General features: G+C 38.4%; 1 protein-coding gene across 9 annotated transcripts in view; it reads right to left on the bottom strand.

The window, feature by feature from the left end:
- The window catches only part of slit2 (slit homolog 2 (Drosophila)), a 139742-nt gene that overhangs the window by 37997 nt on the left and 75246 nt on the right, over positions 1 to 26499 (bottom strand). For all 9 annotated transcript variants that reach the window (XM_038292791.1, XM_038292786.1, XM_038292784.1 and 6 more), the window contains exons 5-14: positions 8419 to 8490; positions 7680 to 7751; positions 6412 to 6483; positions 6016 to 6179; positions 5540 to 5678; positions 4472 to 4543; positions 4258 to 4329; positions 2932 to 3003; positions 2536 to 2679; positions 106 to 269 (exon numbers count right to left, since the gene is read on the bottom strand). In XM_038292791.1, the coding sequence (XP_038148719.1) occupies positions 106 to 269; positions 2536 to 2679; positions 2932 to 3003; positions 4258 to 4329; positions 4472 to 4543; positions 5540 to 5678; positions 6016 to 6179; positions 6412 to 6483; positions 7680 to 7751; positions 8419 to 8490 (1043 nt within the window). The remainder of the gene's footprint in view (positions 1 to 105; positions 270 to 2535; positions 2680 to 2931; positions 3004 to 4257; positions 4330 to 4471; positions 4544 to 5539; positions 5679 to 6015; positions 6180 to 6411; positions 6484 to 7679; positions 7752 to 8418; positions 8491 to 26499) is intronic.

Below are 26499 nucleotides of genomic sequence, written 5' to 3' on the forward strand. Positions count from 1 at the left end.
GGACATCCATCTTTTGGTTATCAGAAAGAAAAAGCCTCAGGGAACATGTCCGTGGGCTCATCTCTTCTATGAGTATTCAATTTGTGCTGTGCCAGGGATTTGTACCTGAGCAGCGAAACTTCTTGCTCTTGATTTGTCCGATCCGCTTGTTGGCGAGCCGCCGAGGGCTGGTGCAGCGGGCACCACTCGTCTCAATGGGATTGTCCTGCAGGTAGTCAGCCAGCCACTTCAGATGGCAGTCACAGATAAATGGGTTTTGAGCTAAATGACTGATTCACCACACAAACAGACAAAGGAACACACACAAAACAAAACACATAAAGAAGATGTTGAAACACCATACTTACATTTATATATACATATAAATGCAGTTAACATTTTGTTTATTGAACAAAGTGAAACAAATACAAGAGGCATTAGGTAGAGTTAAAGTAAGACTAAAGTTTCTTTAAAGTGGGGTTATGTGAACATACAACACTCAGAGTGAAGGCACTTAAGCAAATTACTAAAATAATCTTATAAAAAAATCAAGTTGTTACTGAAAGGAGGGGCCATTCTAAAACAAACCAAATCTTGAAAATTGGTTCCTAAAAAAAGATCTGACTGATCTAGAGTCTGTTGCTTTGAGATATACAGAAAGAATTACAAATGGTTGGGTGTTTTATTCTAAAATAGAATGTATTTCCATAACACTATTCAAAACCATTTCTAACCAAAAATACAACCTTTACTCCCTTTACTCATAATGTAATGCAGATATATGAATAGAAGGTTCACATATCTGTTCACATATTAAAGGAGTAAAAGAAAGAAAGGAAATGAAGAGGAAACTGAGGTATAGTAGGAAAGGCGGGATGGAAGAGAAAAAGAAACACAATTAATAAATGGAGGTAGGGCAAAACAAAGGAAGAAGGGAGAGGTACAAGGAAGTTAGGAAACAAGGAACGTAAAAAAGGAAGGATACAAAGATTGAAAAGAAGGACACACAGACTGTAGGCAAAATACAACATTTAAATAACTAAAACTTGTACTGGGCACACCTAATACATATGATTTCAAGTTTTTAGATCTGGCTCAGAAGGATTTTTTACAGGTCATTCAGCTGTACTTTGACATTTATTAAATTTAAAATGATTTCTCCATTAAACTGAGATTACTTTTCTGCAATTAATGCCATAAGAATAGGACAGTATCTGAAAATACTAATCACAACTCCACAATAGTCATGTAACCACAAAAAGCTATTTTGCAGATCACTATATTTTTTACATCATGGTCTTCCATCCCTAGAGACTATAAAGCTGTCTGTACTTTCAGGGCTTGCAGCAGGCAAACCACAAGGAGTGTGCTTTAGAACCAAAGTATTCATTCAAACGCAAAACATAATTTTTTTTTGTTTGTTTTCTTTAGCTGTTAATTGTCTTGTTTTGGGTCTATTTAAGCTTCTTTCTGAAAATAAAGCTATCTGATATATTAACTTGAGCCTCCATGTAGGTTAGCAAGAATTTCAAGGCAAAATAACAGAAGACATGGTTACTGTAAAACAGTGTGCTAGTTCAGCACCATGGACAGTGAATCAATCAAAAACTAAGCACCAATTAAACGTGACAATGACAACAGGTTTTAATGCCATTGTATGGTCTATGCATCTTAAAGTGGGAGGGACATAATGTATTATTATCACATAATCAGGGGTGATGTCAGAATTTGATGGCGTGTGGGAAGAAGCGTTGCAAGTTATACCCTTCTTTAGAATAAGATAAACAGGGAGACGGGCGATTAGCATCTGCCTAAGAATCAGTAAGAACCATATTTTAAGAAACATGTTAAAGTTATAAATTAAATGAACAACATTGTAATAATGATGGAGGCCATAAGCTACTCTTGATCTTTTAATTTTAAGCGGCTTAATTGTTTATTCAATTCCACTGATATTTGGAGGAGTAAAGGACTATTTTCATTCTTACAATTTTCTTTGGTCTTTTTGTTTTGTTTCATTCATGCCTTTTAAATAAATGAAATTGAAGACAGCTCTTGCTCTCTAGTATAGGAACAATGTGCAGATATTATTTACACAGGATGGTGATAAGAAGCAGAACAGCACCTATGAATGGCTCAAAAAGTAAGACTTTTGGAGCTGCCTAGTCCAGATTTAGACCTGATTTTACAAAAAGGGGGTTGTCAAACATGATGCCAATCCTTGGAAATCCACCAAGACTGCTGAATAATAAAAAAGCAATCTTGTTATAAGATTGGAGCAGTTTTCCAATACAATGATGCACAATGTTTATTGCTTGTTGCAGATATTTGGTTTGTTTCTGCCAAGAAGCAAGATTTCTATTATTTACACTTTTTATATGATATCAATATTTGAAAACTGCTTGCTGAGTAAACCAAGGTTTTCTTCATTAGACCCTGAAATATTTTTTATGATCTGAAACATTTATGTGTCACAGAAAGCAACATCATGCAAATCTTAATCAGGTAAATATGTTTAACAAAAGGATATTTGTGTGTATTTGTGAGAGTACATACAGGGTTTGTATTGCTCGTAGTGAGGAGAACGTCCCCTTTGCAATTGTTTGGAGCTTGTTGTCATATAGAGAGAGCAGATTGAGGTTGTGAAGGTCCTGAAATGCATCCACACGCAGGCATGCTATCTTGTTAGCATTTAGCAACCTGAAACAAAGAAGTGACAATATTTGAGAAAGGAAAAAAAAAATAAAAGGAACCTTATCTTGTTATCATTCCAGCAAAAATCATTCAGATGCTGCAGGTCACAGATGATGGCTTTTAGTGAGGATGTCTCTTCTCGGGTGGCAGTGCTTGAGGTAAGCACTTTTCAGCCGAATATCAATGAGATGCAGATGTGACCATTAAACTGAACCTAACTATGAGTGTGTGCATTAGTGTGGGTGTGTGTGCACTTACAACAACTGCAGTGAAAACAATCCTTCAAAGAGTCCCTTGGAAATCTCTGTGATTTTGTTCCCATACAGGACCCTGCACACAGCAAACACAGAATTAATTCAGTTTGAGAAGAATCCAGAGATTTCCTTAATATCAACAGAATAAACTGCAAAGAAAGTCAAAGCATATCCCCAAGCACCTCTGTTAAAGAATGTGTTCTCTATAAAATATATCTTTGCTAAAACAATCCTCTGGGCTGTGGTGCATATCACAAGCTGACACATGATTCAGAATTACAATGACATTTTTTAAAAAAGTTGACCTTTTAAAGCTTTGGTGCAGATATTATTAAAGACTGGCAGTTCCATAGACAAGCACTGATCCCTCACTATAAGATAATTGTTTTAAGATTCCTCTAATAAAAATATCTCAGATTCACAATTATTTATGGAGAATATGAGTAATATGTATTCTGTAACCACATAAGTGTAGAGTTTCTGCAGTATTAGAGTCAAAGTAGTCAATACATATAAGAAATTGTTAACTACAGCAAACAATATGTAGGTCATAATGACACACAAAGCGATGTTTCTATATGCAAACAGCAGGAAAAATATTCATTATCGGACTAGAAATGGATTTACATGATGTTAGTCACAACTGAACTGGGTTTATATATATATATATATACCGGTATATATATTTATATGTCATTACCCTGTCACAAGTACAGAGCAACAAAATTTACTCTCTGCATTTACAGTAACCCATCCCCCTTGGGAGCACTGGGCTGCCATTTGCAGCGCCCATGGAGCAGTGTGGGGTTAAGGGTCTTTTTGCTCAGGGACCCAGAGTGGCAGTGGGTTTCAAACTCACAACCTCAGGATTCAAGCTCTATGCCCTAACCAGTTGAACACCACTCTCCAATATGGATATGAAACCGGGCAGTTTGTTCCAAGTGTCTCTGTTTCTGCAGGTATTGACTTACATCCATACGGTTTAATGAAATTTACCTGAAAACTAAGTTCTTTTGTCTTAATATTATTGTTTGAGAACACCTGGGAAAGCTCTAGGTCCATCTTATTATTCTTATATTGTTTGCTTTAAATGAAATACAGTTGTCTGTAAATGTCTATTGTGATTTTAAATCTTCTATTTAATGGGGACATTTTGGATTAATCTGGAGCTCTGATTTAACTTAACTTCCCTGTTTTTGGCTAATTGTATATGAAGTGTTGGTTACAGAAACATGCAGCTTTTATAGCAACATTTATAAAAAGAAAATCATAGTTTCTGATGAATATCTCTGAGCTAAAAGTAAAATCAAAGCTGAAATAGAACACTTACAAAGAATTAAGGGATCGCAGACCCTGGAAGGCATCTGAAGCTAGTTCTGAGATCTGGTTGTTACTCAAATCTCTGCAAAAAAAGTGATAAAAAAAAGAAAAGTAATCAAAAGAAAGCAGAATAACAAAAGGTCAAAACCAACTACAGATGCTGCTGCAACATTAAGTTTTGATCCATGGTTGACAGACTGCAGCTTAACAGCTTTTCTACTCACATTCTGCGCAGCTTCTTATATGGAGAAAAGGCCCCAGCTGGGATCACCTTGATGGCGTTCTGCTCCAGTCGTCTGGAACCAAACATACCCTCAGACCATTGCAATGAGACATTAACATTCCCCTATCATACACTTATCTATGCTGTAATGCAAACCGCTGTTCATTCCCAAGGGCTCTGCCTAAGGGGGACTTTTCCAGATAAGGCCCTTTGATGACTGTAGCCATTTTTCTGTCACATATCGCCAATCTTTTGCCCTCCTTCACCTTTGCACAGCCAGACGGGCACACAAACTTAGGAGAGTACTCACACAATTGACTATTTGGTCTGTTTTTTTTTTTTATGCCCAGTCATTTCCTGAAGAACCGCACCAGGCGGCACATGTATGAAGGACAAAAAGAAGGAATGAACCCAATAAGGGCAAAGGTCATTTCAATGTGAAGCCCTTCCCTTAAGCCAACCGTTTGATGTTTCTGTTCTTTATTGACCACCTATGCTTTAAATGTTGCCATGGTAAATAATTGCTTCATTTCAATTACACTAAAAAATATTTTATCACATTTTTTATCAAAGTATTTCTTTTTTAAGGTCAAATTTTACTTTCTGATTTATCACATTACTTTTTAAACAAATTCAGTTACTTCAGCCGTACAAAATAATTACATGAGGGAATTTTATATCACTCTTTTTTTCCATTTTGTAGAAGCAGGCAGGCTTTTCAAGTTCACCCCATCTAATTCTCAGGTAGAAATATAGGTTTCTTTAGAGCTCAGATTAATCTCCGAGCTCCTTTATTCTCCCCGTTTCTTTCTTTGTTCTTGCTGTTTCATTTAGCAGGAATGCACTGCATGACCAAGCTTTCTCATTTCACAGATGTGTGCTTTTATTTCACTGCACAAAGACAAACAGCAGGAGTGAAAGAGAAAGGTGGTAGAACACAAAGAAGGGAAACAGAGGGACGCGCAATAAAAGGAGCAAGAGAAATATCACTGCACCCAGTGTGTCTTAATGAGTGCAGTATGTGTGTTGAGCGAAGCAGATGTGTGTGTACTTTATCTGCATGTCTTACATCTCAGTAATGGTTTCAGGCAGGTTGGTGGGTATTTCTGTCAGACCCTTCCCTCTGCAGTCCACAATGTTGTTACTGCAGGTGCAGGACTCTGGGCACTGTAACACACTGCAGGAGGAAGATGATGACGACTGATGACCTACGCAGAGACAAGGACCCTGGATTATCAGTGGGTAGTTGATATTAATGCTTCATTTAAATACAAAATGGCCAAAAGCTGTAGATGAACAAATAATTCAAAGAGAGACATAAGACTCAAAGTTATCCTGTCTGTTTATGTGACCTTGTCGTTCTGTGCTGTCATTTTATTCATGACTTTCCTGCAAAGCCCTGCAAATCATGGGGAAAACTTACCTTCCTCAGCGTCTTGACAGGCATGAGCAAAAACACAGTGAAAGGAACAAACATGTTTTCTGATGTAAAAGAGTAAGAAGAGGTAGAAGCCACAGAAGGAAACCAAAGTAAGGTCAACCTACCTGTGCACACAAACTCCTTCTTCTGCACCTCAGCCACATTGTGCCCTCGCAAGTGAGGAGGAGCCATGCACTGTGTGTAGAGGCCCAGGCGGGGGCGCTGTCGTAACCACTCGGACAACCAGGCTACATGGCAGTCGCACTGCAAGTTGTTGGAGTGAAGGCGGCTGGGCAGAGGTGAAGCAGAAGGGAGGGGAGAAGTGAGGAGGAGGGGAGGGGATGTGTTTGGTGATCGTAGGGGGACACACAGATAGAGAGAGGGCAAATAATGGAAATGATTGGAGGAGACAGGAGTGGGGAGGCAAAGGAGGATTAAAAAATATTTAAATAAGTACGGATGAGAGGAATGTCTTTCCAGATTATCGTGTTGTGTGTCAAATATGAAGCTATGCCACTTACAAGGTCCTGAGCTTTGGCATGTGGTTAAAACTGGCCACAGACAGTCGGCTGATGTTGTTATTGTTCAGAGTGCTAAAGAGACAAGAGCAGAATATACAACATGCTCATCTACATGCAATCCTGAATGCAGTGAAACAGCAAAATCCTCATAAGAAAATAACCTTTTACATCTTTGTTCAGTTGGCGGTTGAGGAAGACCTGGATGAATTAGCTCTACCTAGCTATCCATCATATTCACCTCTGCCGAAACAGTAAAAGAGCTTTACATAGTTCTGTTAGTCAGAATGGAGTGCTAAAGTTAAACATACATCATACATAAGGGTAAACTAAAATCATATTCCTTTATGCTGCTTTCCGACAACAGAAATCTAATTTCTTCAAGGTTGAGCAGTAGCTCTCAATTATTTCTGAACAGTTTTTTGGGACAACAGCTTAATTTTTCTTCATTTTCTCATTGTGTAACACATGACATGAATCCAGAAGTACCAAATTTAAGGAAATTCAGAGAAAGGTGCAGGATATCACAAAATGATTTAGCACTAGGCCTGAAAAATTCTGCCAACAATCTAAATTGTTATTTTATTTTTTACAAATATTGCGATTTTATTTTCAATTTCCTTTGCACTAAGCACAACCACAAGTGTCACTCCAGGGTTTTAGATTTTTCATGACCGTTAAAGCTTGCTTGTCCAGAGTCAATTGTTGCAGAACTTTACTGTTTTCTTTAGCTTTGTAACTTTGTTTGGAAATGGCTTCCTTCTACTTGCCTGCATAGATCGGTTTGCTCGCAGGGTTTTTCCTCTTCACTTTTTTGTGGCAGCAAGCTCATTTCAAACATATTACAACCAACCTAAGGGCTGGTGTGAAGAAAAATTAGTCTCTTAGACTTGTTAAATGTAACGTGACCACATTTTAATGCACCTTCGATTTGAAAAGTGCATTTTGTTAAATTGCAATTAAATTGCAAATGAAATTAATTGCCCAGCCCTATTTAAGTCTGCAGTTAACATATCAAGAAAAAAACTAACTTCATTATGCATAAAAAGAAATAGGAAAGCCACAGCTGAAACAATATAAAACTCCTTTAAAGCTGCTGCAGAGGCTCTGCAGTGCCTAAAAGGTCAAGGAGAGTATTAGTTGCTCTGTATCTCAGCATTGTTAGTGTTGCTGATCAAAGTCTCTTCGTCTTTTCTTATGATGAAGGGGAAAAAAACAGAAGAAATGGTAAAAGGTAGAAAAGTAAGATGACTGAGGAAACAGGTACTCACAGCACTTCCAGGTCACGTAACGCCCTAAAGGCTCCATCTTCAATGCAACTAATGTGGTTGTAGTCCAACTGTCTGCAAACACAACGACAGGTAAGACAAAAAGTCCAAATGATGTCTATGCTCCCTTCACCTCCTTTCTATTGGGCTCTTCCTGGTTGTAATATAGCTGCCTCTGCACCTATTTATGTTTCCTGCTCTCTTCAATACGACATTTACTCTTTATGTAGTAGACTTTAGCATTTACCACCTCTCTCTCTTTGTTCACAAAACCTTTGCTGAAACAATTTAATTGTACAGACACAGGAACTGTAAATAATCAGCTGTCGCCAGCACTCTGACACACATGCATAATTCCCTGTCCTTTAACAATAATTGCACGGCATTTCGAGAAAATTATCTGATGTGGTGGTGTAAAAAAGCCCAGGAAGTAGTGAATTGGTGGAGGGATCAATATTTATAGAAGTCCTGTTGTGAATTGAGTAGAAAAAAAAATGATTATGACTATAAGCGAGTCTAAACAAAGAAAACTGCAAAATGCCAGTGAGGCAACACACACACACATATCGCTGCTGACGAGCAGCGGGTGCCAGTCAATACGGCAAGCAGGAGGCACATGACATTTAACACAATGAAATATTGATGCATGGTCGAGTGAGCGCCGTGCACATAAGCTGACACGGTGAGGAGCAAGTTACAGATGTGTAAGCACTGACAGTATGGTGGTGAAAGTGGAACTTACAGGTTTTTGATTTCCACAGCTCCCCTGAAGGCTTTCCTTGGAATCCCCTGGATCTGGTTTTCACTCAGGTCACTGGACAAAGACAAAGAGAGGAGAGGAAGGGGTGGAGGGGGGGCGTTCAGTGAAATTATTTGGCAGGCAGCTTAGTCAAGCTGTCACAGAGCCACTTGCTTTGAAGCACAAGTACTTGATGTAATCACCAAAATGCAGCAGGGGAACATCAGAGCCAGAAAGATCATTGGCAAAATTGAGGTCGTTCCGCAGAGACCCCTCACTTCACAAACTACACTCATCTGTCTCTGTTTATCTCAGTGTCCGTGTCTCTACAGCCAGCTGCTACTCAACTGTGGCCTTTTGGCATCCGTGAGGCAGGTAGGAGGAGGCTTTAATTGTAACTGTAGGGGGCACTGCTGACCTCTGCTTCCCTCATGGTTTCTAGCTTCTTCTCTCATCACTAATCTTAGCAACCATTTCCATCCCCTGCTTTTAAGGAGTAAGTGATTGATGTCAGTTTGTGTGACCAGGAGCGTTGGGCTTTACGAGATTGAACATTCAGCCTCTTTAACTAAGCTGTAGCCTGCATGACTCAGAACACTTTCTCTCTCACACACACACAAAATATTCCCTTAAACATAGAAGCAGTTGCCCTTGCAGAGAAAAATGCCTCTAGTGTATTCAATTCAATTCAATTCAGTGTATTTATATAGCACCAATACACAAAAGATGTCATCTTAAGGTACTTTAAAGAGACAATTCAACCAAATCATATACTGTAGTCAGACTGGTTCAAAGTTTTCTTTCTAAGGAAAACTAGCTGATTAAATCGACTCATTGACTCAAATGCAATCCCTCACACTAAACATGCTTGTAGCGACAGTGAGGAGGAAAAACTCCCTTTTAACAGGAAGAAACCTCCAGCAGAATCAGAATCAGTGTGAGCGGCCGAGGCCGACTGGGGTAGCAGAAGCAGAGATAAAAAAGGCAACCGTCAACCAGCTCCACAGGCGGCCCCTTCCAGGAAAGCCACAGCCAGGCAGACGAGCTCTGAGCCAGCTCCCATGTCAGACGATGAAGAGAGCACATCCAGTATTGTGTAAGTACAGTGCCTTGCAAATAAATATTCTGATTCTTTGAAATTCTTGTATATTGTTTGGGAACAGAATGTCTCATAAGGCTTTTATGTGACTGACTCATAGGTGGTTGTAATTATCTTAAAAAAACAAGCAAACTGCTCAACATCTATTAAAAGAAAGTAATACAGATCTATTGAGTCAAAGCCCTATAAAGTCCACCAGCTTTGATATTTCCAACCATCTTCTGTACAAAATGCCTCAAAACTGTCAAATTGGATTGAAAAGGAATTCCAAAACCAGATTTTAAGTGCTCCTGAAATTTGTCGGTTGGATTTAGGTCTGAACCATGACTGAACTTTTCTAACAGATTATATTTAGGGTCCAGTTGTCACATCTTCACTGGGAAAATGATCTAGAAATAAGTAAAAATGTCTTAAATTAAGCGTATTTACCTTTAATTTGAGTAGGTAAATGAGACAGTTTGCCAATGGGATGATTATTTTCACTCTTAGAATATGATAAATAGATAATATGCACTTCAAATAGGACAAAGCAAATGTTTTTTCTTATCTTAAGTGTAAATTGTCTCGTTCCGTTGGCAAAATGTCTCACTTTCCTGCTCAATTCAAGAAAAAAATGATCTTAATTTAAGAAAAAATTACTTATGTAGATTTCAATTTTTGCAGTGCTTCCTCCAAAAGTTTTTCTTTCACAATTGCCCTGTATTTAACCTCATCCATCCTGAACCTTCCTTATCGCTGCAGGAAAGAAAAAGAAACACATCCACGGCATAATACTGCCAGCAATATGTTCCAAACAGCCATAAGAAAGATGTTATTTTGTTTGTAGTTGAGGGAACACAGGAGTGTGTGGTTGAAGTCCACCATCAGAAAAAAGTTTTTAGAGTTTTTTGATTTCTGAAAATACTATGATATGCTGAATGAGACATGCTAGTTATGTATTTTTCTGATATCATTCAGCCATCTCCTGACAGACAACATAACCCTTCACTGCTGACCTTCCGGCTCTTGACCTTGTCTGCGGCCTCAAACAATAGAAATCAACTACCAGCTAATGCTTATCCACATTCCTCACATTCCTCATGCTGCAGTCATATAATCAGCACTGCAGGTAACTTTTAATCTGCCTTCTTCTTTTCCTACCTCCTGCTACAAACTTTATTTAAACTGGCAATTTTGTGCTAAAAAAAAGAAAAGAAAACACTGAGGTCAAAAAGCCTCAGAGCTCTAAGTAGTTGTTTCCTTGTTCTCTAAAATCAACCTTTAAAAGGAAAATTAATGCTTTCACAGACTATGAAAATCAGTTTCCATTTAAAGAGGAGACTTGTGAAACAAAAAAAAAGCCAAATTAGTGCTGCTGGGAAGGAATAAAGAGGAAATTTTACATTTATGGAAACAGATGAAGGGTTTCAGGTCAGTGGATTCCAGTATTCATTGCATTTCTTTGTTATCTCCCATCTGTTTTGTGTACAAAAAGTTTCCAGAATGTTAGTTTGATTTAAAAAGTACACATTGTATTTCAACCCTCATATATTGTGTTTCCCAAAGATTATTAAAGAATCTATGTAAGGGAACTCAAACAATAATTTACCTCGAGCTGAACATTAATACAAAGATACTTTTACAAGGTCTTGGAAAGGGGGTCAGAGTGGGGCAGCTGATAAATTGGGATCACAACCAAAAACTATAAGCTGTCATAGACTTTCAGAAGCTTTTTAGCTTTAAGATAATATTTGTTTTAGTTAAAAGCACTTTACACCTTTAACACCATCTCCAGGTTCTGGAAAAAAAATCTTTTTATTAGTATTTTACATTCTGGTGGCTCATATTTTGAATATATTTACTGTATTAATCTGTTTTTTTAGTTCATTACTTTTGGCATTACTCCTAAATATTTTTACTTAATGTTTCTATTCTTTGCTCAGTTTATCTGTTTAGTTTTTTTTCATTTAATTTTAATTGTTACTAACTGTAAATACTAGTGGATGACTCTTTTCCTGAAGCTTACAACATGTGATGCAACAAACAACAAACAAATCAATAAGACATAATTTTGTGTGGATATCTTGTTAACAGTATTTTATAAAACCAGGGGATAATGTTCCCTGTTCACCCCATGCGCCAGAAAGTATCCAACATTTAGAATGAGCAAAGCTGTGAACGGCTGTTTTAAAATCCCATCTGAGACCTTCACTTTCTACCTGAAATCACAGAAACATCAAATTTCCATGCTAACAGGAGTTTAAATGCTTAAAGCCAATCTTCTGTGTGGAAGTACATTCACTTCCTGATGACCTGCAGACGGTCACCCTAACCTCCTTTCATCACCACAGATGGAGAGTGGGTAGCAGGTTTCACTTCAACTAGGAAATTGAGTTTTTATGAACTTAAGGGAGGATTTTCCATCTCAAAGAAACCTGATTCCTCCTAAATGTTCGGCCCACTGCTGTCTTCCCCCTTTCTTAGGTAATTCTTCCCCTTAACCTCTTCCTTTTCCTCCACATCCCTCTTCTTTTCCCCCCAAAATAGATTTGTATTTGGACTTCCCAAGATTTAACCCCTCACCTCTGCTCCTGTGCCTGTGCGGGGAGGTTGGCTTCATTAAAAGAGGCTCCAGCTGAGCCCAGGATGTATGAGTGTGTGTTTGAAAGATGCCAAAGTTATTAGAGCCACACAGGAACTCTATCAGGCAGCTAAGTTAAAAACTGTCTGAGAGCGAAGACAAAAGTCCTTTTAAAAAAACAAAAAAACAAAATGTTTTCAATAAATCCATGACAGCTGACATTTTCAGCATAGGAGGTTTTATAGCAGGTTTATAGATGTAGAGGTGCAAGTCAGAGATTTCATTTCTGTCCAGATTTATAACAAAAATTGGCTCAATTTAAAATCTTTTAAAGGCTTAATAAAAGTAATCAAAATTCATAAAAAGTAGGACCCTCCAATAGTAAAGAAATAAGAAATAGACTGGGCTTTATTGGGGGGTACCATATTAGGAAGGGGAGTAAACACAAATGCACATAAAAGTTTCCAGATTAGATTTTTTATAAATTGTTAAGCCTGATATTTTCTCCTTTGCAATTGTAAACCACACTATGTTAGTTTGCTGCATTGTTTGAACAATACATGCAATTAATTACTATTAACATGACAAAATGTGGATAAGGTTAAGGAATCTTAATGCTTTTAAATGGTATTCCATAAGAGGATTAAATCACTTAGGATATAAGTAATTTGCTTCAGTACATCAGTAGTTTTCAGTTTTTCTTGGCTAACATAAAACATTAAGAAATGTTTTCAGCAGAGGTGAAAAGAGGAACAATTGATCAAAGCAAAACACAGACTGAGGTTAAACACATTAAACAAACCCATCGCGTCCACTCTGACCAGACCTTTGATGCACTGCTTAACGCCGTTGGCTTTTTATTTAAGGGCTTTCATGAACAAAATCTTTAAAATAGTCAACACAGATCTGTGCTGGGACTTTAAAGCTTGTCTGGTGAAGTTTTCCACATCCTCCCACCCTCCTCTCTCTGTGTTTTTCTCACCTCTGGTGGCCAAAGATGTGAGTGTGTGTATGTGTGTGCCTGATAGAGTCAGGTCTCCAGTGTTAAGAGCTTAGTGCTGATTTTCTAAAGAGTCCTTTTAAGAGTGAGTGGGGCTTTTGACACCCTCCGTGTCTAAGAAGACCTGGCCATGAAAGAGCTGCACTCAATTCTCACACATGCACCCCTCGTCCCTTCACCCTGTTCTTTCACTCTCACCCCGGACACACACACTGTTGCTCACTGTTGTACAGTTTCTGAATCTCTTTGTATGGGAATTAACGCCACGAGATTCTTCCCAGGTCAGCCAAACTCCTGGCTCCTGTGGAAGTGCATGTGCATGTGTGGCTAGATACGAGTACCAGTAAACTAATCATCTTGTTTAAATCCCTTTTTGAGAACTTAATCCTATTAAGCATACAAATGTGCAAATGACCAAAGATAGAGCTGGAAGGAGTGGATAAGGAAAATTGAAAAAAAGAAATGGAGTGTGGGGAAATATGAAGGTGGAAGATGAGGTGGATGTTGAAGAGCGTACGATGAAGAGGCGGGAAGATGTTTGTGTGTGAATCCTGCAGCTAATTCAGGCGGCAGTGCCATTAATGGACCCCCAAAGATCACACTTCTGTGAGCAATTAGAAGCAGAAAGAGTCCCAAAGAAAGAGGAGGGAGGAAATCAGGCTTCCTGAAGACAAATGTTGAGGACTGAGCACACAGGGCTGGGACTGGCACCTGGGAATGTCAGGGAATATAACTGTGCATTTGGGTGATGGTGAAGCATAACTTATAGGGATTAAACATGAGTGCATTCTGGTCCTAGGAGGTTACTGCTTGCAAGATTTTACCATTACAACAAAATGCAACTTTGTTTTTTTCCCTTGTTTTTTAGCTGACTTCCTCCCTTCAGACACAACCCCCTCCTCTTCTCAAACGTTTACCCCGGCCTCGCTCTTCTAAACTAATATTGACTTTACTGGTGAATGACAGATCTGCAGTCTCTCTTCTAATGTTTCTCCCCCATCTCATTGTCTATTTTCCTTATTCAACATCACGCCTTACACACATAGTTTAAAAGCCAGGTAACATGGTTGCTAAGGTAACCGGACAAGGGTGGACACCTAGGGGACATCTTGACTTGACAGAGTGTATGTCCCCTGAGCATATGAGCGTCTGGTGGGCAAATGAAGCAATAAAGATAAGGGTGTCTGTGTATGTGTGAGAAAAAGACAGAGTTAGAAATAATCTCTCCTTAGTTTGTCATTTTACAAAGTGTTGCATTTTTATATATAAGTATTATTTCTTTTTTAATCATTGATAAAACAGAGGAAATAAAACAACAATTGCCTGGAACTAAAGGACTGTTCCATTCTGCAGAATCTGCAGCATGGATGTTTCAAAATAACTTTTTTTAGAGTAACAATCATATTGATCAGTTGGGGAAATTGTTAAAAACTAACAATATATTTTGTGGAAGGTTAAGTGATGAAAAAGCAGTGATAATGGGCCAGCATTCCATGGACAGGAATACTTTCAGTTCAAGTAGTAAATTGCTCCTTCCAGTGCTCTAGAGGCTGTCTTCCATTTTCTACAATCTCACAGTGATATTACATCTGTTGACTGCAGCTGAAGGGACTATTACCGATAAAAACAGCCATTTCACCCTTTCATCATGAATTTGCTGGGATAATTTCCAAAAGGCTATGAGACTCGAATGGGCAACAACATACTCCATCTTCAATGCTGCTGCACATTTTTGACAATGCTGTGTTGTAAAAGTGTAGACTTCAATATCTGATAACAGAGCGTTGCACGTCTATGTGCTGCTGCAGATGCTGCAGTACTTGAGGGAAGTATGAGGTAGGGGAACAATGTTGCTGTATGTTTATCCAGAAGGAGTGAATCCTGCAAAGTCTATGACTTGATGCGATCAGCTGTGCTTCCTTAAAAAAACAACAAAAAAAGAACATCTAATCTCTCTGGAGGATTTAATTGAATTGTCTGGGTAAAGTGTCTTGAGATGAAGGGTTGTGGATTGGCGCTATATAAATAAACTGAATTTAATTTATTTGAAATATCTTCTCCATAGGTGCACAACAGTCACTGATGATGAGTTTATAAAGCAGATGGTAGCTGTAGAAGAATAGGGGTGCACTGCTACGCTATCTCTACCTAGAGTACAATACTTGCCCTTATATGATCTATTTTTGGGGTTATCTTATTTTTTAGAAATAAATTTCGATGTTAATATTCTTATTTTTAATTATAACCATGCATGTTTTTGTAAAAGTATAGAAAATGGAGATGCATCTAAGACATCCTAGCATCTCAGTTCTAGCAGTGAATGTTCCAGGAGAGGCTGTTCCTGAGTGAGGCTGGCATGAAAAAAATAAATAAATAAATAAAATAAAATAAAAGCTGAATGTTGGAAAAAACAAAAACTGTAAATCATATCTCAGTCTTATGTTTACATTTGATCACCATGGTTACATTTTATCACTGCTGCACTTTAAGAAATGGAAATATCTTGAGAGCTGTACCCTACTGAACAAAATTTTGTTTTGTATACACCCTGTGTGTACAAAATGACAATAAAGTTTGTCTAAGTCATAAGATGCTTATTGCCTTCCACTTTACCGGCCGCAGGGGCAGCAATCTCAGCTGAGACTTCCCTCTCTGCAGACTTCACTCTCCACAAAATGCTCCTCCAGCTCTGCTGGGCCCGAGGCACTCCCCGGCCAGACCAGAGACATAGTCCCTCCAGCATGCCCTTGGTCATCCCCTGTCCCTCTTATTGGTGGGACATGTCTGGAAAACCTCCCAAGGCGCCAGGTGACATCGGAAAAAGATGTCCGAGCCACCTCAGCTGACTCCTCTAGATGTGGAGAGGAAGGGGCTCTACTCCAAGCCTCTCCTGGATGACCAAGCTCCTAGCCCAATCTATAAGAGAGTGCCCAGCCACCCTAAAGAGGGAACTATTTTCAGCTGCTTACAACCAGGATCTTGTTCTTTTGGTCATGATCCAGATTTCATGACCATAGATGATGGTAGGAAAGTAGATTGACTGGTAAATCCAGAGCTTTGCCTGGTCAACCACCTCTCTTTTCACCACAACAGATCAGTGCAGCATCTGCATTACCAAAGTGCACCACATGAAAAAAGCTAGACAAAACATGTACATTCATTAAAGATTGAAGCTGTTTATTTTTTATCAATCTCAAGGAGTTTGTTTTCTATTGAACCCTGACTGAAAATGCCTGTGTTTTTAAGATGTGTATAAAAATGGAGAAACATCTGTACTGTCTTTTGCAATAGTATGAGAAAAATACTTGCCTGCCTACAAGCTGCTGAATGGCAGTGTGCAGCAACATGGAGTAGCCATGGCTTTACGCCCTGTACCAGTGAGTTCCCTGCCATCCTAAAGCTGTAGGAGCATTTTATGAGAAAAATTTTGTGGTTTTAAAGCCCTACTTATTAAAACCTTGATACCGTTAACCCGGCCATGCCTCCCTGGTAACATAACACAGCTGAAAGGAAACAGATTTGACACTTTTTTTTTCTGTGTACATTAGTGAAAGCCAGTCTGGCTATGCTTTTCTAAAGCCCAGGAACAGATTAGTCAGCGGCATGAGGCTATGACATCATCAGAAATGTTTACACACATAATTATATATAAGTGAGAAATACATCTGCTGTACAAAGCCACATACCCATACGCCACAAAGAGGGAAAACTGACAGAGCTTTGCAGTAATACAGTAATTGCATATGAGGACATTTCAGCAGCACTTCATGATTGGGAACATCTGATGATGGTCCTAAGATCTAAATACTGCTGCAACAAACTTTCAGCTAAACTGCACACCTGTGATCATCAGTTACTCATAGAAAATTATATTTATCTAAATAACAAGGGTTATTCGCAAAGACTGCAAAGTAAATTTTCAATTGTGTGTGAGTACACATAACTAAAATACATGGCTTATTCTAAAATAATAAAATATAATCTAGGAGCCAGGATGTAACAGTGTACTAATGTTGGTTCTCCAAATGTTTATACAAGCTTTCTACATGCTGGTCATGTCTCCATTACGCTAAAACAAGCCATCTAATCTGGTTGCAGGGATAAAAAACATTCCAATCTTTGAGAACCATATAGACAGACACATCTGTTAAGTTATTGAATTTCTTAAGATTGATTCAGCTGACTGAGCTTGCCAATTAAGAAAAAACAACACCATGTCTGCCAAGTCCTAAGTAATGTGTCATGTAAAACTTACAAGGGCTAGAAAAGCATTGAACTCTTTAAATATTCTAACAGTACAGTCAAAAAGATTTCATTTCAGGTTTAGTCTGACAAATAGACTGAAACAAACAAGAGAGCAACTGGTAAAATGATGGAAACTTACATGATTTTTAGCAATTTATTCAAAATAATTGAATGACATGCATTTGTATTTCAGCCCACTCAATTTTAACCTCCAAAAATAAATTCTACAGCAATCAATTACCCTCAATAGTCATTTAGTGTAAAGAGTCAAACTAGATACAATTCAATATTAGTATATTAGGGTTGTCACGATACTAAACTTTTCAACTCGATACCGATACTAAGTAAAATATTCGATACTCGATACCATTTTCGATACCACAAGAATGAAAACAAAGACTCTAAAATTCAACAGAATTATTTTCATTACTAAAAAAATAAAAGAAATAAACAAAAAAACAATAAGAACAATATTTTGAGGTTGTATGCTGTGCACAATATTAAGCAAGCTTGATAAAAAACTTACAAAGTTAAAGTTCCTTCCTTGGCTATGTTTTGCAGACATATCAATGACACTGGCCAAACCAGTTAAACAAAAATAATTCTCAGCAGCTGCACCTGTTACAAAAAAAGTCTGAAACTGAAAAATGCACAGAATTATTCAATCACACAGTGTTCAGAAAGTGCATTTTCCACTATTCTGCACTTTAGATGGCTGTATCGATACCTTTGAAAATGAGTATTGTATCCGGATACAACGTTTCAGTATCGATACTTTTGACAACCCTAGTATACAGGTGCTGGTCATAAAATTAGAATATCATGAAAAAGTAGATTGATTTCAGTAATTCCATTTAAAAAGTGAAACTTGTATATTATATTCATACATTACATACAAACTCATATATTTCAGATGTTTATTTTGTTTAATTTTGATGATTACAAATGACAACAAATGAAAATCTCAAATTCATCATATCAGAAAATTAGAATATTGTGAAAAGGTTCAAAATTGATGGCCCCTGGTGCCACACTCTAATCAGCTAATTAACTCAAACCACCTGCAAAAGCCTTTAAATGGTCTTTCAGTCTAGTTCTATAGGCTACACAATCATGGGGAAGACTGCTGACTTGACAGTTGTCCAAAAGACGACCATCGACACCTTGCACAAGGAGGGCAAGACACAAAAGGTCATCGCTAAAGAGGCTGGCTGTTCACAGAGCTCAGTGTCCAAGCACATTAATAGAGAGGCGAAGGGAAGGAAAAGATGTGGTCGAAAAAAGTGTACAAGCAAGAGAGATAACCGCACCCTGGAGAGGATTGTGAAACAAAACCCCTTCAAAAATGTGGGGGAGATTCACAAAGAGTGGACTGCAGCTGGAGTGAGTGCTTCAAGAACCACCACACACAGACGTATGAAAGACATGGGTTTCTGCTGTCGCATTCCTTGTGTCAAGCCACTCTTGAACCACAGACAGCGTCAGAAGCGTCTTGCCTGGGCTAAAGAGAAACAGGACTGGACTGCTGGTGAGTGGTCCAAAGTCATGTTCTCTGATGAAAGTAAATTTTGCATTTCCTTTGGAAATCAAGGTCCCAGAGTCTGGAGGAAAAGAAGAGAGGCACTTCATCCACGTTGCTTGAAGTCCAGTGTAAAGTTTCCACAGTCAGTGATGGTTTGGGGTGCCATGTCATCTGCTCGTGTTGGTCCATTGTGTTTTCTGAGGTCCAGGGTCAACGCAGCCACATACCAGGAAGTTTTAGAGCACTTCATGCTTCCTGCAGCTGACCAACTTTTTGGAGATGCAGATTTCATTTTCCAACAGGACTTGGCACCTGCACACAGTGCCAAAGCTACCAGTACCTGGTTGAAGGACCATGGTATCCCTGTTCTTAATTGGCCAGCAAACTCTCCTGACCTTAACCCCATAGAAAATCTATGGGGTATTGTGAAGAAGAAGATGCAATACACCAGACCCAACAATTCACAAGAGCTAAAAGCCACTATTAGAGCAACCTGGGCTATCATAACACCTGAGCAGTGCCACAGACTGATCGACTCCATGCCACGCCGCATTGCTGCAGTAATACAGGCCAAAGGAGGCCCAACTAAATACTGAGTGCTGTACATGCTCATACTTTTCATGTTCATACTTTTCAGTTGGCCAACATTTCTATAAATCCTTTGTTTTTATTGGTCTTCAGTAATATTCTAATTTTCTGATATGATGAATTTGAGATTTTCATTTGTTGTCAATTGTAATCATCAAAATTAAACAAAATAAACATCTGAAATATATGAGTTTGTATGTAATGTATGAATATAATATACAAGTTTCACTTTTTAAATGGAATTACTGAAATCAATCTACTTTTTCATGATATTCTAATTTTATGACCATCACCTGTAAATGGAGCTATTCTGTGAAGGCCCTAGAGGAGTTTTTTACCTTTACTGAACAACCATCATGTAGTCCAAGAAACATATTTTAGACTTGTTTTTCCCCTAAACTGATAGGTGAGGCAAGGAAAGAATTATTCAGGGAGGCACTGAAGATTCCTAAGATAACTTAGGCCTGTAGACTACTGAATTTGGATTTACTATAATGTACTTGACTAGCCATCTTTTGCTCCCTCAATCCTTCTCCAGCTCCTCTAGTCCCTCCAGCGGGTTCTGAGCCATTGCCTGGGCCCCTTCCAGTTAAACATGCCAGGACCGTCTTCTCAGTGAGTCCTAATCAGTTGAGTTCTAATCTATTCTCTAGTCACCCTTGAACAGCTCCCTGAGGTACTTGAAATCATCTATCTAAGACAGGAACCCCGACCTGGACAGCTACCCTTTAGAGGTTGAGAACCATGAATTCGGACTTGGAGGAGCTGATTTTCACTTCTGCTACATTGAACTTAACTTTGAAAAAGTGCTGTGGGTTTGGCAAAAGGGAAAAATCAAAACCAGTGCAAGCAGAGATGAAATCCGCTGATCCCCAAACCCTTGGCTGTGCCTATAAATCCTGTCCAATAAAGTTTTTAACAAGACTTGTGAAGGGAGCAGCGCTGCCGGAGTCCATCATGTACTGGGTACAGGTTTGATTTAATACCAACAATGTGAACTAGACTTCTGCTCTGCTTGCACAGAGAGGGGCCCCTTACTATGTTACCACTGGAGTGCCCCCCACAGGGTACCATGAGAGACACGGTCAAAAGCCTTGTCCAGTTCCACAAATCACATGTGGACTAATGGGAAAAACTCTTTGAAATCCTCAAAACAACCTGTGAAGGTCCAGTGTTCCAAAAGGAAAAACACTAGAGAACACCAAAGTCAGGTGAAAGCCTGTTTAGAATACGATAAATTTAAATGCATTCCACAGATCTGGTGTTTTACAGAAAAGAGGCATAAAGAAAGCTGTTTTATTCGAAATGACAGGATTGGAATCATTTAGATGAGATCTATAGTATATGTAAATAGATTATTCTTCACATTAACATAATGGGGAATATCACTTTCAGATCTTGGTTGCAACAAATAATGGGATGTGATATTTTAAATTTCAGGCTATCATATTTAGCCAGTCAGATGGATTTAAACTGCAATTAATGCTCACAGGTGATATATACTTTATCTTAAGGGGCTGGTGTGATTTGAGTCATGGAGTGAGCTAAATTTAGTGACCAAAAAATGACCAAATAAATGCAATTTATATATGGCTGTGTCCGAACGTCCGCCTTAATCCCTAAATCCCTCAAACACTATATAGAGCGGGGACTATATAGTGGGCTTTATAGTGAACTCAGTTAATTGACCATTCAGGCAGATGATCACTTCCTTTCCCTGCCCGTTGGTCAAGTAACTCTGCCTCCACCACGCAGTGCCTGCGCCATCTTTGTTATTTGTTGCCGCTGTAGGGTAGCGACAGCCGTAGGGCTGCTGTGACAACAAATCCCATGATGCTTTGCGAGGAGAGCTCTCCACACACATTCCAGATTATATCTGCTTTTCTAGTGACTATGGATTATCACTATTTTTCAAAGTGCATTGTGGGAAATTTCGAGTCCACTACTTTTTCATCCACTACACATTCAAAACTCATCTAAAATGGCATAATCACTATAAAGTGCCCTATATAGTGGTTAGGGCGGAAATTCGTACACAGTAAATGGGTAAACATTTTTGGGCACTTCTTGTCAAACACAAAATGTCTTAGGTGCCACATAACAACATCTAAAACAGTTCTGGTGATACGAAAGCCTGTTCTCCGCACAAAAATTATAGATGTCCGTCATATCCATGATGGTGTAATATAACCTAAAAGTGATGCATTTCTAGTTTCAGCTGTCTCATATTGACAATTTAAATGTGGGTGGGGGGTGAGGTGGCTGCCAGAGTTTGTCTTTAAAGCATAGAGCAAATGAATGGAAGGATTTCACCACTTGCCCACTGCTGACTTGTCTAGAAAAAATGTAACCTCTTTCCTGCTTTCCCTCAGAACTCTTTTCTTTCAATCTCCCCTTTTTTCTGTCTCACCCATTTTGTTCTTTCTCTCTTACACCCTCTCCTCTCTCCACCATCCCCTTTTCGCCCTGCTCCATGGGTAATGAGTCTAATCCATCAGCCAGACAGTATTAATCGTATTCCGATAGCCGTGTGTTCACTTGCGGCTCTCTGCTGTCTCCGTCTCTACGAGTCAATAACCCCCGCTCTAACACCTACACACAGACTATGACATTTAGGTTGTGTGTTTCTGTGTGCGGGTGTCTGTGAGCAGATTTTAAAACCAGCTCAGCACTACGACCAAATTTATTGCAGTCCTTGTCTAGGGGAGCGTCCAAAGCACACACAAAATGTAGACTTACACCGCAGCTAAAATGACCACCGCTGGACATGGTGCCAGACCACTCCATCACCACAAACTCATGGAGAGTGACATCATATCCTTTTCCTGTTTGCTTCTCACATTTCAATGTAATAAACAGAAAAGAATAACGGTAAATGACAGGGCCTAAATGTGTGACTGGGTCATTTCATGCGGATTATTGTATCTGTGTGCATTTGAGTATGTCAGCCTGGATATTCTTTGCCAAAACTGATTTTTCTTTTTTAGCCACATCGTTGACCTGGTCTGCCACAAACTCTGTGACCCAATAGTTTAAAGGAAAAAGAAGCCTCCTCCCTTCTTCGCTGTCGCAAATCCTTTTTAGGTCCAAAGACATCTAAAAAACTATCTTACCACCAGATAATATGTCCGTCTGACTTCTAGCAATTCTTTGTGATTTCCAGCCATAGACTCTCATCATCTTTTTCTTATACAATTTGCTTCTATGAATTGCTGCACTGTTCTGCTGATCGCTCAATCATAGCATCACTTTTCTGAATGCATCAATCATTCTTCTTGCTATCAGTCTTCCTCCACTGCTGTCTGGTTGGACAGGCTCAGGCGTGTAGAATTAAGGAGAGAAATGTGACAGGAATACGCTAGACACGACCATTTTATTCCCCATAAAACCACTTTTGTAGCAGTTTAGCTCATTTTCTTCACTGCTGAACATAAATATTTAAGGTTCACTAACTGTAATGTTAAAAGTAACTAGTCTTATTTCCTTATTAATTCACCTAAAATTAATTTACACTCACTGGCCATATAAAAGCCTTGAAAGTTCAGCCTTTATCTCCAATTTATACATTTGGTTCTGCTCCTCTCAGCCCAGGGAAGCATGCACAGATCACACAATGAAAGCCAGTCATTAACGCAAAAGTCAGACCAAAAAAGCTCCTCCTATGGATTTTACAATAGTTAAAAGAAAGAAGTTTCTGTATTTAAATATTTCCATTTGTCATATTTTACAACAGATGAGAACACAGTTTGCAGAAAAGCTTTGTTTGAATTATCTAAGTAAATATATATAGCCCAGTAATTAATGTTTTTTTTAACTAGGGATGTTATTGCTTTTTTTCATTTCTAATATGATATCAGTACAGTAGTTTTGAGTATTGACCTGCACCAATGTTAATCTGATACATCAGATTAATATTGGTACTATTTATTCATAGTGTAGAATGTTAGAATAGGCATTATCAAGAGATATTACTCAAACAACATAAGAACAGAAGAACCAGAACCAAAACAGGAGTATTCATCTTGTGGACTGATATATCACACATATTGGTATCTGATCTGATCTGTCCTACCTTTAATGTGGGACTGAAATATGATAAATGACACAAAGACTTGATGAATGTGAAAGGACTGCATATTTTTTCATCCTTTTTAAAATGTCCCTGATTAGAATAATATAAAACATATTTTTCCAATCTGCAGGCAGATTGAAGCAAAAAGAAAATGTCTGACAGAGACGTCTGCATCCGTCTGTACACAGTTATATCTCCAGTTTATGATCCCAGTTTGTTTTACACGACTCTGGCACTTTCACATGTCAAACAGTTTCTCCAATTCTACATGGAGATATTTCAGTTCACAAAGACTGTTTTTACACCTCACTTGGTGCATTGCATTTTAATTGATATGCCTGATAAAAGTTGTATGGAATATATGAATGACTAAATGCCATTTTAAAAAAACCTCCAATGTTTCATATCTTACCTAAAATGAGCTGTGGTTTATCTAGCATTAAACTTTTTGTGTGTACTTGAGTGTGAATAAGAGCAGAGAAAAAGTAATGGAAATGTGTTACTCACCCTAGTGTCCCTATTCACAGTTTACAGACCATGACAATACAGAGACAGTAACACGAACTTCCCTGATTTAGCAATGTGTGTGGTTTTGTCTTCCCTTTCCTAAGTTTACACAGGTTTTACTGCCATACTTCCAAGCACCCCCCACACACAAGTAGAAACATGTATCATGACATTTGAGAATTTTGTAGATCTTAAACTACACTTTTAAGCATATACACATGAATGCAATTAATATATTTGTAAATTTAGCGTTCTATACTTTACAGACATGCTACAGATTGTCAGTTAGGTCTGGACTTAGACAAGAACATTCTAATGCAAAGATATGAATTAGTCCATAGCCCACTAATTTTAGCTCTGGTTAAATGTTTACGGTAATGGTCCTTTTAGAAGATGAGTTTCCGGCCCGTCCGGCAGTTTCCAGCAGTACAGCATTAAAAAAATGCCAGGTAAATCAAGAAATAATGCAGGTGTTTGTTTACCCTGATGATCATCCTTTAAGAGTCAAACAGGCAAAAAACAGATTTAGTTGAAGGGAAGGATTCTAGCAGTGATAGAAACCTGTAGTACTGAATTATTTCAGTTTTTAGTTAGATTTGTACAACAATGATATATCTGTGAAGGCTCTCAGTCATCCGGGTCATGGTCAAGTTTAAAAGGATATTATTATTATTATTTATCTAAGTGCTCCCTACTAGTAGTTATAACTGAAAAAGCTTATTGGATGAGAGGAGAAAACTCTTCTAGAATACATCACGTCCAATAGCCAAGATTGAAAATTAAAGTGCTACAACGATGACATGAAATATATATTTATTCAGTGTTCTTATATTTAAACTTCACATTATACCATAAAAGTAAAGTAAAAAGTAATTCATCACATTAAAAGATAACTCAGCAGATTAACACAGTGCATCCTTTTGCCTAAGCTAGTTCACTTACACATCTACAAAACAGGAAGTGATATTTGATCAGTTTTAACTATAAGTTTGTAATTAAAAAAAAGTTTTTTTTTTAAGTGCATGAGCAATAGTTGAGGTGTATACAGATTATCCCACTTGAGCTGTAGATCAGTACAGCTCCTCCAGAGTTACATCGAATCCATTGGCTGCTTATGTGATTATTATTCTCCTATCCTGGTCTTTTATTAAACATACATATATCGTATTCTTTTTGTATATGTATGATAAATTGATCATCACATTGATCCAAATGTAAAACTTTGAGCACCAAGGTTCTCACAGGGTTTTCAGTGAACAACTGGGTTCATACTAAAACTGAATTCCACAAAGAAGGTTCTGTTGATCAATAACACATCCTTTGTAGACGTTTAACAAGAAGTATTGGTGGTATCAGAATGCAAATGTGCTTTTATCAGACTTTCATAGGAAAAATTATTTCTAATACCAGGCATGACCTCTCCTTCCACTTCAAAATGATGCACAACTTTGTGCTGGTTTATAAATGGACAAAGTTTATATAGCACCTTTCTAATCATACAGACAGCTCAAAGAGCTGTGCTTTAGACCAAATAGCCACAATAACCCAATCTTATTTACAAATTTACACACATACACCAAATTTAGGGCAGTGTTGGCTTAGTGGGTTAGAGCAGTGCGCTTGTGGTCTGAGGAGGTTGCAAGTATCCGGTTTGATCCCCACAGCCTCCACTCTGGGTTCCTGAGCGAAAACCCCCGATTGCTCCCCTGGCAGACCACTGCTCCCTAAGGGGATTGGTCAAAATGCAGAGAAAGAATTTCCCTATTTTTGGACAATAAAGGGATTTACATATGAAGAGCAGCAGAAACCCTGGTCCTAATATTAGTCTATTACCCAGAGGTACATTGATTTGTAAGAAAGGGAAATTGAACCAATAACCCTTTGACTGCAAGATTCAGACATCTAAAATGAAGATCTTCAGTATTTTGTTTTTATTGACCAAAATTTTCAATTGTTCAAGAACATGAAATCAGTGTGTACCTCTTTGGCTGTTGGAACTAGATCCGGTTTCTCCCTCCAGGCGCTATCACAGTGTGTGTGACTATTATTGTGCACTGTGTGTACATTAGAAACAGAAAGTGTTTCCTCTCCCGAGGCCTCTCACTTAGAGTCTGTGTGAAAATGAACCTCTTGTCAATCGTCTTCTCTTGGCTGTTTAGGGAAATGAGGGATTCATCCGTCAGCCACTCGGCTGTGTGAGGGCGACAGGGCTGCTGCAGTTTAAAGCGTCTCAGCCAACACCTGCACAACACTTTTAGCCCTGAGGCATGGAGCAGAAGAAGGGGAGGATGCCAGTGACTGAGGACAAAAAGATGCAAGAAAAACATTTGTGGTAATCAAAAAGAAATCCAAGAGTTTTTCTTTTTTAAATAAAAAAAGAACAAGTTGGCAGAAAATCAAAGTTTTCTTCTTTTATCGCTGCTCCACCTCCTTCTTTTCTATTTAGATCCAAATCTATTCAAGATGCCTCCCACCTCCCCACTTCATTTCC

Source organism: Cyprinodon tularosa, unplaced genomic scaffold, assembly GCF_016077235.1.
Source record: "Cyprinodon tularosa strain WSP-4 unplaced genomic scaffold, ASM1607723v1 ctg318, whole genome shotgun sequence".
Lineage (NCBI taxonomy): Eukaryota > Metazoa > Chordata > Actinopteri > Cyprinodontiformes > Cyprinodontidae > Cyprinodon > Cyprinodon tularosa.